At 34.7% G+C, this 13,398-nt stretch overlaps 1 protein-coding gene across 1 annotated transcript; it reads right to left on the bottom strand.

Moving 5' to 3' along the window:
• Nucleotides 1-11,759: 11,759 nt before the first annotated feature.
• LOC128553619 (uncharacterized) lies at nt 11,760-12,938 on the bottom strand (the record flags this gene model as incomplete). The annotated part of the gene is made up of 2 exons (XM_053534792.1): nt 11,760-12,454; nt 12,884-12,938. Coding segments are annotated over 2 exons (351 nt in total), but the record flags the coding sequence as incomplete, so codon positions are not given.
• Between the last annotated feature and the right edge of the window lie 460 nt (nt 12,939-13,398).

The following is a 13,398-nucleotide window of genomic DNA, read 5'->3' as shown; positions in this document are numbered from 1 at the left end:
GATCAATACATCACAGTCCCCATCTTTAAAATGAAATTTTTTCTTCGGCTAAGCCCAAAAATGCCTGAAACGCCAAAAGTAAAGCCCACCCCCCGCCATTTGGAAGCAGGGGCCAAAGGGGGGAAGGTCAAGAACTCCCAAATGGACCAAAAACAGCTCAGGGGACCCCCCCAAACTGTCAAAACAGTTAAATGAAAATTTTAGGTACAGTTCTGGGCTTTTAAAAAATTAGGGACCAAAGGGGAATGCACCGGTGGGAAAGGGGGAAAAAACGTTACCGAAAAAAATAGGGCCCTCATTTTGCGGTGTTACACCCCGGGGAACACAGCTTTGCCCGCTCGACTTTAAAAGTTGGCTGGTTTAAGGGGAGTGCTGACTGGTTTACGATTTTAAATTTTCCCCTTCCCGGGGAAAATATGGGAAATTTATCGCCTGGGAAATGACAAAAGAAAGATTTTTTGAACCGGTTTTCGGTCTTTCCCTTTAGGGAAAAAGTGAGTGTGGGTATAGTTCTAATTGTGATCAGGGGAAAACCTATAGAAAAAAAAATGACAAAATTCACAGATTGGTACCAAAATTTTCATTTCTTTTTCATTTGAATCAACTGGGGTTCCCGGAACTTTTCCCGGAAGTCTGTCATTAAAACCCCTGCCAAAATGAATAATTTTCTACAAAAATGTTTTGCTAAACAGTTTAAAAAATTTAAAATAAAAATTACCCGACAACCTCTTTTAGCACCCGACAACAAAGTATCTGAAATGCACATTTAAAAAAAAATTGAAACACATAAATGCTATGGGAAAAAACAAAAATACAGAAAAACAAAAGAAAAAAGTCCCAACAGGAAAAATTAAAACTAAAAAGGAAAAGTAAATGAACGAGCAAAAATGAAATACAAAAACCCCTCAATTGGTTTCCAGTCGGTACCAGGGGCCCCAAAAACCTTTAAGGAAAATGCACGAGGGCCGACCCAGGAAAATCAGCCCCGTTAAAATAATTTTTTTTTAGTAACACAGACCTGCGGGGTAAACCTGAAAAAACAAATCAGAATAGAAGCATTCCCATTTTAAGGCAAAAATGTATCTGACGACGGCCTGATGCGGGTGAAGCTGAAAGCTCGGAATAGTCTAAAATGAAAAAACAAAAAGAATAAATAAAAAATAAAACAAAAAAACCCAAAAACAACAACTATTTTAGCACACTGAAAGCAACCCCATTAAATTTTTTGTGTAAACAACCAATGTCCGTCAGTGTAAAGAAAACTTGTTTTTTACTTTTAAAAAAAGCCGCCCCAAAGCACGGGACCCCGGTTAAAACAAAAGTCCTTCAATGCCAAAATTTCCGGGTTTTGCGCATTTGGGTTTTGGGTGAAAATGAGAAAAAAAATTTTTTTCGTGAATAAGTTATTTCCCTCTCATTTCGCAAGGGAAAAGAACATTCACCAATTTTTTTTTATATCATATATGAAGCCTGTTTAAGGCTTTAACATCAGTGTAAAAACAACCCTGACCGGTTCGAAAATCCAGGCCCGACAAGCAATCAGTCTCTCCCATTTTTACGAAAAACCCACTATAACCTCATTTTTTAAACCCATCCGGGCCAAAATGTACAGCTTTCCCCCACATACCACCCCTGTTCATTTTCCCCCTTTGGTTTAATGGGCATATGTAACATGTTCACTAATATACTTATAAATTCCCTTTGGAAAAAAAGACGCTATGCGAAATAAAAATTTTTTTTTTAAAATTTAAGAAATTTTAAATTTTTTTATTTTTCTTAAAATTTAAAAAGAAAAACTATGTGTCTTCTTTTTTTATAGCCTTTTTAAAAAATTCCCGCTTGTTTAAAGGGCTTTTCACATAGTAGAAAACTGACAAATCAAGAGGAGACAACATTCCTCAAATTTCAAAGAAAAATTCAAATAAGAATTTTTAAAAATTTTAATAAAATTAAAATTTCACAAAAACCTTTTAAAAAAATCCTTTTAGGGCCCCCGGGTTTGTAAATTTTTATCCCGCTACATGTGTGAAGTTTCATGATGTAAACCCTAGGGGTTTCCCGAGATATTCCACTTTCTGAAGATTTTCCATATAGTTAAGGGTTTCAAATTTTTAATTAGCCAAATTTTTTTTCCCTAAAATCTTGTAACTTTGGGTTTTTTGGGAAAAAAAATTTTCACCCAAAAATTGTCATTGGGAAAGAACAATTTTTTTCCCCAAAAAACATTTCAAACATTCACCTACTTTGCGGAAATTGGTCGGGGGAAAACCCGGGAAATTTTGGGGAAAAAAAAAGGGGACATTTCAAAATTTGGGCCCTTTCCCTTTTGAAAATTTCCCAAACAGAATTTTTATGAAAACAACTGTGATATCACTAATTTAAGGGTTTTTAGTATGTTTTTTGTAACTTTAAGCTTATTTTTTTTTTTGAAAAATGAAAAATTTTCAAAATGAGTATTTTCTTTTAAAAAAATGCCCAAATTTTTTGTAAAAAAAGCCTAATTAAAACCCCCTACAATTGCAGAAAAATTGAAAAATTTTAATGATTTAAGCCAAAACCCACAAACAAAGGGCCAAAATGGATTGTATTTAACCCAAATTTTGGGAATAAAAAAAGATCAAACATCCCCAAATCTTTTCTTTAAATGAATTAAATTTTTTGGCTAAGCCGAAAAAACCCTTTAACGCCAAAGTAAAAACCGACCCCCGCCATTTGGAAGCAGGCAAGTGCCCGGAAAGGGCAAGAACTCCAACCCGGAGGCCCAAAACGCTCAGGGTACCCCCGAAACTGTCAAGCAGTTTTTCTGACATTTTTTTTGGGTACAGCTTTACTAAAAAACATTAGGACCCGAGGGCAATGCACCGGGGGAACAGGGAAATTTGCTTACCCCAAAACTACCGCATTCTTTCGGTGTTCCCCTGGGAATCACAGCTTTGGGCCCCTCGATTAATAGGGTTTGGTTTTGGTTTTATGGGGAGCTGCTGACTGGTTTTACCCATTTAAATTTCCTTCTGACATATTTGGGAAATTTATCCCCCTGAAATGACAAAAAGATTGTGAAAGGGGTCGGTCTTTCTTGAGAAACAACGGGGTGTGTGTGTATATTTTAAGTGATCAGGAAAAAAACCAATAGAAAAAAGTGACATTTAAAAATCCCCCAGTTTGGGACCATCTATTTAATTTTTTTATCTTCTGATAACCAAAATGGTTCAGGGAAAATTTTAAAAGGGAAATCTGTCATTAAAACAAATGCAAATGAATAAAAAATTTTTTACATATATTACTGAAAAAAGTGAAAAGAATATTAAAATAAAAAAAATTTCCAGACAACCCCCTTTAAACACAACAAAACCAAAATATCGAAATGCACATTTAAAAAAAAATTGAAAAACATAAATGCATGAAAAAAAAAACTACCCGAAAAAATGAAAAAAAAGTCCCAACAGGGAAAAAAACCTAACTAAAGAATGAAGTAGAATGAATCGAGCAAAAACTGAAATACAAATACGTCAAGTTGGTTTCCAGTCGGACCCGGGGCAAATTCATAATTTAAAGGAAAAAAACCCCGGGCCCCCCCAAAGGAAAACGCCCGTTAAAATTTTTTTAGTAAAAAAGGGCCTCCCCTTGTAAAACCCGGAAAAAAAAATCAGAAAAGAAGCTTTCCCCTTCAAGGCAGAAAAGAAACTTTACGAAGGCCTGAAAAGCGGGCGAAACCCGAAAGTCGGAATATGGGTTTTAAACTGAAAAAAAAAAAAAGAATAAATAAAATAATACAAAAAACAACAACAAAACAAAAACAATTTTTCCAAACTGAAGCAAACCCCCTGGAAATTCCCCGTGTAATACAACCAATGTCCCTTGGGCAGTGTAAAGAAAAACTTTTTTATACATTTTTTAATGCCGACAAATGCACCGGGAAACCGGGGAAGCAAAGTCCTTCAATGCCAAAATGCCCGGGACACATGGATTTGACGGGAAAGGAAAAAAAAAATAATTATTTTGTGTAAATATTAGTTAGCGTTCCTACGCAAGGGAACGAACATTCACGCAATTTCTTATATCATATATTTAGGGCGCCTGCTGGGCGGCTTTAAAAAACAAAGGGAATAAAAAAACCGTGACCGGGTTTGGATCCCCGGCCCGGGCAAGAAATCAGTCTCTCCGACTCCCGTTTCGAAAAACCCACTTAAAAACCCCATTTATTTAAAACCCCCCCGGTCCAAAATGTACCCGCTTCCCCAAAATACGAAAACTGTTCATCCATGGTCTTTCTGCGGGACTATGTAACATGTTTTACATATATATATACTTAAAATTCTTTGGAAAAAAAGACGCTAAAGCGAAAAAGAATTTTTTTTTTAAAAAATTTTAAAAAATTTAAAATTTTTATTTTTTTCTTTAAAAATTTAAAATGAAAAACTATTTTGTCTTCTTTTTTTTTTTAAACCCCTTTTTAAAAACTTTTTTGCTTGTTCAGGGGCTTTTTCACATAGTTTAAAAACTGACAAAATTTAAGAGGAGACCCAAATATTACTCAAATTTCAAAGAAAATTTTAACTACTGAAATTTTTAAAATTTGAATAAAAATTTAAAAATTTTACAAAACCTTAGAAAAAAACCTTTTTGCCACTGATTTTGTTCTTTTCAGCTACAGTGTGTGAAAAATTTTATTTACTTTTGGGAAACCCCCTTTTTTTTTGAGATATTCCAATTTCTGAATTTGCCCAAAATAGGGGTCGGCCCGGTACAATTTCTCCCTTTTTTTGGGTGTTAGTAAAACAAACACTTTTGGGAATTTTGGGTTTGGGGAATTTCACAAAAAAATTGCAGCATTGGGCAGCTCTGTAAATTTCAAAAAGTAATCTTCCCTCAATATATCACCCGAAAAAAAACCACCATCAAGATGAACTTTTTTGCTACACATAAAAGGGATTAGTCCCTGTTTTTTAAAATTTCCCCCTGACAACTGGTTTATGGCCACCAGTTTTGGTTTTATTTTTTAAACCTTTCCCCCACAGAAAAGTAATCCGAAAAACACACATAAAACAACTGTTTAAAGACACAAAAAAGAAAAAAAAATGTACACGTATAATAAAATACATTTGGAATTTAAAATGTTTAAAGTAGGGATAGCGTTAAATTTGGGGAAATTTAAAATTTCAAAGAACTTTCTTTCTAGGGTACAACGACCCGGAAGTTTTTTCTATACCCGGGGGGTGACACCTAATAAGTATGTATATACCCTTAAGATTTTAGAAAAGAAAAACGGGGTGGGACAAAATGGCTGACAAATTTGGAAACCCATCAGTTAAAAACACTTCGATGAAAAAGTGGATATTTTGTGGGGAACCGTGGGGAAAGATGGTAAACAAAGAAGCGGCAAAGGGTTTGCTCGGACTGTTCAGAATTCTTGGAAACAATGCTATACCCCACCCAGAAAAATGAAAGTATTTCAAAACCCTTTTCTTCTCGTAAAAAACAAAAAAGCCCCCAAATACCAAAAGTCCCCTTTCCGTAAAGGGGGTGTGCCGCAAAAAATTGGTTCCCCATGGGGATGGGAACCCGTTGATTTTTCTGCGGGTCATGCAACCCCTTTTGGTGGGAGTTATGCATTCACTCAATCCGACAAGTTCCCAAACGTAAATCAATTCCAGACATAGCCCAAAGGGACCTTTAAAAGCCTTTAGCAGGTCAGAGAATTTTCCAAAAAATAAAACGACATATTCAGCGCCAACATAGACCCAAAAATCGGCTGAATTTCAAATATTCAAAATTTTAGTAAAAAAGTGCATCAGAGCGAAAACAGAAAATTTAAAAAACCCAAAAGGAAATGATTTTCAACAAATTTTTTGCAGCTTGGGAAAATATGAGGAAAAACGAAAAGATTTAAAGGGAAAATTTAATCAACAATGAGCTTCAAAACGTCTTGAGTCACAAAATAATGGCAAAAAACAGATTTTCAGAACATTAAATCCGCCCCAAACCAAAATGAAAAGGACAAAAAAAGCGAACTGTTTTATAGCCCGGGAAAAAACTAAACATTATCTTTGGAAAAAAAAAGAGGTGATCTAAAGAAAAAAACCTCAAAAAAAAAAATTAAATTTTTAATACCCAAACCCCCCATTCAAATTGAAACATGAGGAAAAAAATAAACAGATGGGCCCGCGTTTTTAGTTAAAGGGTCAGAGAAAATGAGCACCAGAAAAAATAAGGGGCAAAGGGCTCCCCCGCACAAGCAAAAAATAAGGCATTCCTGGAAAAAAGTGGGGCTGTTTCGTGTTATCCCCATCACAATGCTATTTTGTAGATAATGGAAACAAGAAAGTGAAAGGGAGTAGAATTTTAAAAAGTTATTGTGGTTTCCCGAGAAAAACATATCCCCAAGACTTTGGGGGTGTTACCAAGGTAGCAGACAATCAAGTGGCTGTTCGCTTTCCCAAAGAAAAGAAAAACCCGTTTTTGACTTTTCTAAGGCAGGGACGCTAAGTAAAGACCCCTCACATCAATGTTTAGGGTGAGTGTGCAGGGATTGCAGTTTCAGAAAAAAAACTGATCATCCTTGCCCTCACTTAAAGTTCAAAATTTTGACCCGAAAGGGATGTTAAGGGCGGGAAAAAATCTTTGCTGATGTGAAAAGGAGAAAACTTGTTTTAAAAAAGGGACTTTTTCTCGTCTTAAGTCCCCACCCTTTAAACAAATACGTTTTTAAAATAACGTTTTTAAAAATCCGTAACCAGGGTTACATTAGAGGGGAAAAGGGGAAGGATGTTTTACAGGGAGCTGACTGGCCTATGGAAAAAGTAAAAAAGGGGCAATGGAAAGGTTTGTCTTTTTTGGGGAGTTGGGGTGTCAAAATTCATCATTTTTAAATTTAAAACCCGTGGCGAGTGGGGGGTATGAATTTAAACCGGGTTGGGTCCCTAGCATATTATTGGGATGACAAAAAAATCTTAGCTGGAGGGTTTGGAAAAGAAAAATACATACTATTTAAGAATAGGACTTTAAAAAAGGGAGCCTAGATGATGAAAAAAAAATGGCCCGTGCTTTGAACCCCAAAAAAACAATTTGGGTTTCCCAAATGATAAAGATTAAAGGGAAAAACCCAAATTTAAAAGGGGGTGAACGGGACTTTTTTTGACAATTTTTTAATTTTTTATATAAATTCATCATACTTTCCTCTGTCAGAGGCCACAAATGAATTTTTAAAAATTTAAAATAAAAACCTTTAATTTTAGGAATATTTCAGGATTAAAAATAAACCCCTTTGACATTGTTTTAAAATAACACCTTTCTGAAAAGAACAACCATAATTTAAAGGGCATGGTTTTTCTCGCCCCCTTTAAGGGGACCCGGGAAAATTTTAAAAGGTGATTTTTACAAAGTAAAAATAACGGATTTCCACTGACTGTCATGATCAAAAAGTCTAATTATTTGTAGATAAGGTTTAAAATGTTCAAACTGTCGGCCTATTAATATATAGGATTGAAGAATGGAGTAGTCTGATTCGCTGGCACAAAAATAAAGGAAATTTAGCTTTTACTGAGCGAAGACCCTAAGAACAAAGTTATACAAGACATTTTCGTCTTTTTGTCTGAACAGAAATTCACAACTCACAACTCGGTGAAGTGTTTGAAATGTTTCCGTTTCTTTATTTGTAAAGGAAATTGCATTTAAATGGCAAGTCTATAAAAGTGTATGAGAGAGTTGAATCTGTTTGAAGATAACAGTAGAACTTTACGTATTTTGTTATCCTTACAGAATATTGATATATAAAATCTTATCAAAGATAGTACCGTGGTATAGCGTAACTTTTCGCCTTCATTTTGATATGCTTCATGCCTGCTTTTTCTTTGGAAATATAGAAGAAAACAATGTTAAAGCAACCACTCCCACACTGCTTAGTGTATCCTTAACAAACGGCTAGCTATGATAGCCTTCGGCCGGATATCAAAAACCTTCTTTTGAATGTTAAACACCATTCGACTTCTGCAAAAGCAAATGAACCCGAGTAAAGTGGGCCGGAACGTTTTTGGAAAACTATCTCGTTTTCCTTTTTAAAAACCCAATGCCAAATATTTGGCAGCAGCTGGAATTTGCGGATCTGTTTTTAAGAAAAAGATTCCTTGAACAAAAAAAAGAATTCAGAAGATTCCTCGCCAGTGCGTAAGATATAAGCGTTTTGGGACTAAACGTAACGGCAGTCCTAATTGTAAAAAAACTTTTAAAACATGATGATTTAGAAACAGGAAATGGCAAGGTGGTTACGCATATTGCCCGTGCCTATGTCCTTACATCAGAAAATGACTTACATCTTACAAAATAGCCAAATGATCAGATGGTTGTTAAATTTCACAGTCATAAATACAGAGTTTACCAGGCTTTATAAAAAAAATAGATGCATTTGAAGTGGTCGTTTAACACAGTTTATAAAATCTTCAAGCATATATACTGTGGTAGCTAGATTATAGATAAATTCGTTTTAAGTAAACATGATCATCGGTTGTCCTTGAGACTTTGTTGTGTATTATATCTATAGGAAAAGTTGACGCTTTTGATGGATATTTAAAATCAAATTATGCAAATAAAGCAAAATTATTTCATACACACCATAAAACCGCAAAGACAAAAATAAACTTCTAATTTTTAAAAATATTTTTGGTAAACCTTATATCAATGTAAATTATCACAAAAATCAAACCCATAATCGACAGTTTTTAAAGAACAGGTGTATTTCTCTAAATATCTCTGATACACACTGTATTTTAACTTTATTACTAGTATATTATAATATTTTAAGTATCAAACAATCCAGCCAATCCTCTCCAACAGCCGCCTATATAACGACAAGGCGTTTATATACCCTTATCACACATTATCACCTTTTCACTTGCAAAGTCAAAAAGTTCCTATATTAGTAGTTATATTCACCTGTTCAAACGTTTCAGCCGGCACGGATCATTTTTTCCTTTTCCAGCTCCGACGATTTGTAATTATATGTTTATTACAGCATTAATTGAATCTACACAGTTAACCGAAATACCTTTCTGGCTGCCAGTGTTTCTGACTTCTGTCGTTGTTTCCCAGTACTGAGCCCAATTTCGTAACACTCTGATAATTCATGTGGGGAAGTTGGCATTACTTGCAGAGAACAGGTTTGTACTGGTACAGAATCCAGGAACACTGGTTAGGTTAACTGCCCCCGTTACATGACTGAAATACTGTTGAAAAACGGCGTTAAACCCAAACAAACAAACAAAAATCAATTTCGTAACAGGTTGTATATGTTTTTTGTGTAAAATTTAAATACATTGTTGATAAGGGCTAGCCATTCATTAATTTACGACAGTACGATTATACTATATTTTATTATACTGTTCTAATGTTGATTATATCTAGTCCAAAAATTAAAGGCATTAAATCAACATAACGCATTCTCTTTAAAAACATGGTTAGTCACGCAATTTATTCAAAACGTTATATCGTATGTCGGGTTGCATTCCACGGTTTCGTTTAATTTCTGTAATATTTCTTCCTTGTTTCATATGAAATCTTAACATTTTTGTTATCTGAAAGACACGATACAATCTGTTTAAACAGTTAGTTATACCCTTTTTGAAAACGGATGGTTTGGCAAAATATCTTCTTTTTAACAATGCCTTTGATAGACCTAGTTCATTTAATCTATCCCTTATTCAAGTTTGTTATCAGTAACAAAATCACACTTGTATTAAAGAAAGACATTCATAATGTTTTTGCATTATTTTAATCCCCATTGTGACAAATTATTGAATAGAATAATACCAACACTTCAGTGTATTTTCAAATTTTCCATGCTACCAAAACAAACTGTATTGTATCAGTGATGCACACAGTCGAATGGAGTTTTAAATTCATGTCACAATTAAAATAACGCTGTTCTAGAAAAAAAAAAAAACGGTTTAAAACATAGTCTGAAACATGATATGGTATATTCGAATAAATCTATGTAATACCAGTAATCAGAACAACAACTTAATACGACAAAGGTACATGAGCATGTTGGAGTTATATAAACGAACCTCGTGCAAAACGGTGCTCTTATATGCACGAGCAATCACATACTGTCTATTTGTGACAAGCCTGTGTAAAGAATTGGCATCACTGTACATTTTGACCAACGATTTTGCACGTTTTAAAAATTAACTGTTTCAAAAAATGTATTCTGCTCCTCCTCTTCAGCGAAATTTATTTTTAAATATATGTCAGGGTTGATACAAATATAGACCCCATTCAACCTAATTTAAATGACATATCGAGGGTTCAACGCAAATACGGCGTATCTACATTTTAGTTTTATATGTAGATACGCCCTTATTGCGTTGAACCCTCGATATACTTCATAAAAACATGGAAGAAGAATCTATAAGACACTGTTTTTCATTTTAATCCTATCTATTCAGATGTTTAAAACATTTTTTATATTACAATGACATTTAGTGGAATTTAAATATGTTCAAACTAAGTTAGAAACTGGGTCATCTTAGTTTACAAACTTGGCCATTCATGAAAACCCTTTTGCCCACTGTAAAAGCCGTAATTCTATCTAATCTACACGAAACCTGGGTAGTATGTTTGTAGTTTTTGGAATCTAAGCGATGTTCGAAAACCGTATTATTTGGATAAAAAAACTAGGTTTACTTGATCACTTTCTTTCCATTATTTTACAAATATTTTAGCAGGATGTAGTCATCATCAGTGCTTTAAGCGCTTTGGTTAGTATAACAATTCCAATATCTTAACGATTTCAATGACTGACTTTCAAGAGAGTATTTTTTCCATGTGCAAGCTGTTTTGTAACTTCTCCAAAGTCGTTATATTTAAGATACCATCAAAGACACAAATTACAATAATTTTCCCGGAATGAACTGTCATTAAATCTGCTTGCCATTACTCAAAGTTTGGTAAAACGTTTGTCATATGATGTTATGTTTCAAAATTAACACTGAATATAGGTCACAATCTAGTAGTAAACATGTATTTTCGTCATGTTGTAATTAATTTGTCTTGCAATATGTCACACATAAGATGGGCCATGTTCATCGGCTCTTTTCCAGGCTGAGTATTTTGTTTTCTTAACAGGCAGAGGTGGAATTCCGCTCGCTGAAGGAGTTTCATCATGCGTTTCCATGGTTTTCTTATCTTTTTGTCGGGGGACCTAGCAATGTCTGTGATGCAGTATTGTGCTCTTTCGATGTTTTTGATTTGGTTGAATGTTTGAAAAACGTGTTCAGTGACGACCGATCAGGTAATGAAAATTGGGGAAGGGAGGGGACTGAAACATCTTTTAAACTTGAAGGCTCGAGAGCATTGAAAGGCATTTTCGTTGTAAGATCATCCGTTGCAGAATTCTTGCAAACGATGGTCTTTTCGGAAGAGGCGGGGCTTTAAGGAATTATCACTGCCTTTTCTATCATGTCCTCTTGAAAAATGGCTGAAGGTGCTGTCTGAAAAAAAGAAGAAAAACAATCTGTTAAAAGGGAATCGATCCAATATTTTCACCCAAATGAAATAAAGACGTGTCCTTCCGGCACATGCACTGCGCGTTCTTTTTCGGAGGAGAAGACGCTTTTACTTGTGTCAGTAAGCGTTTGTACATGACAATATATCTAATTATAACGATTGAAATATGTTTACCTGTATGCTGGTTCTTCGGAGATGTTAGATTTTGTGCAACCAGGTGCAGAACCATTTGATCTCCCATTTTTGCTAAATTTGTGGAACTAGAATTATGTAAAACAGATCGGCCTGACGTCGGAAGCATAACTGAATCTGTGTTAGGTAAATTGAATCTCGGTTCACACGAGCAAATCAGCTTTCCATGATTCTTGATCAGCAGTTCTTTTATATCTTTTTCTAAATGCATAAGCATGTGATCTTCTGAGACTGCCTTCAACAATTTTGCGTGAGCCAATTTAGCATTTTCGGGATTAAGACTGTTCAGAGAATTAAATATGTCCACCCATAATGTACTTGTGCTCCTACAGTTGCAACAGAAGAAATTATTTGATTGTAAATGCCATCATCTATAACTTGTATCGACCACAAACTATCAACCACATGTTTAACATTGAACTGTGTCTTTAATTTTACAAAGGCCGCAAGTATTTCCATTCGCACCGTTACCCATATTGCATTTCAAACTTTTCAGCGACTGCTGGAATACGTTGTTTGATGTGTTTCACGAATCCTTCCAAAACTTGTAGATCACGTCCTTTGATGGTGCTTACAAGAGCTCTAATTTGGTCTTTCCTGTCACTCATTTTTTTAATCAATGTGTATTCGTCCTCTGTCAGATACCGTTCCCTTACAAGGCAGTCAAGAAGATCGCTCTCATTAAAAGCTAGCCCATCAACAATGTCCTCAATATGAAACTGTAGAGCGTTTGCAAGACTTTCTCTTTTATCGACTGTATTAACTGCATATAGATAAAATGAATAATGTATCACATATCTGGATACCAGTGATATCGTCGTTCGGTTAAAAGAATGACATATAGTGTGTTTATTATATAAATGTCACCTTTAGATTTTTTAGAAAGTTAATCTAGTCCTTTCAGATGTAACGGTATCTCAAGTTTAGATATTAAACTTGTATTAAAATGATTAAGTTTACTTCATTATGACTGAGGTTCCCTTCATTTATTACTGTAGTTCCTGTTTAAAATTGATGTATCTTTAGAGAAGCATCGTTCAGTTTAATCGTAAATGAAGCAAACAAAAGAACAAAACTTTCCTTAATTTTTATGATGATAAGCAGTGATTTTCTTTCTGAAAAGCGTTTAAAGATAAAGCGTGATAGAATAGAATAAAAATACGACTTCAAAACTTGATGGCTTATTTCTCACCTATTGTTGGATTCACCTCGGATTTTGGTCTAGGCCTAACTTGTACGATTTGTCCCTTGTTTTGGATGAGTTACTTCGGAATTTATTTGAAGTTTGAGTTGTTCTTGGCAAGTAGATGTCTTGCGATTGTTGTAATCATCTTTCCTTAATAACGGAATTGGCTTCTTATCAACCGTAGTTGTAGTTGACATGTCATTTTCAACGTCTTCAGTGGTGAAATCTGGAGTTTCCGAACCAGATAGACTGTTGTGGTCCACCCAATGCAGCTGAATTCGTGTTGCAGGCAGCCGACAACTGTTTATCACCTGGAAAGTCAGTCTGACACGAAACATCTGCTCTGACAAGTCTCACTTCTAAGTTTCAAAGTTCGTATTTCTTCGAGGATATTTGAATACAGGACTTTGGGTTGGTTCATAACTTCTGTTTAATTTCTTTAATAATATCATCTTTTAATGGACCGCACTTTGATTGATAAGGCTGAAAATCAGAAATTATTATTCCTTGAAAAAAAATAG

The sequence above is a fragment of the Mercenaria mercenaria genome, unplaced genomic scaffold (assembly GCF_021730395.1).
Source record: "Mercenaria mercenaria strain notata unplaced genomic scaffold, MADL_Memer_1 contig_4132, whole genome shotgun sequence".
NCBI classification, from domain to species: domain Eukaryota; kingdom Metazoa; phylum Mollusca; class Bivalvia; order Venerida; family Veneridae; genus Mercenaria; species Mercenaria mercenaria.
This window is presented reverse-complemented; position numbering and strand designations above follow the sequence as displayed.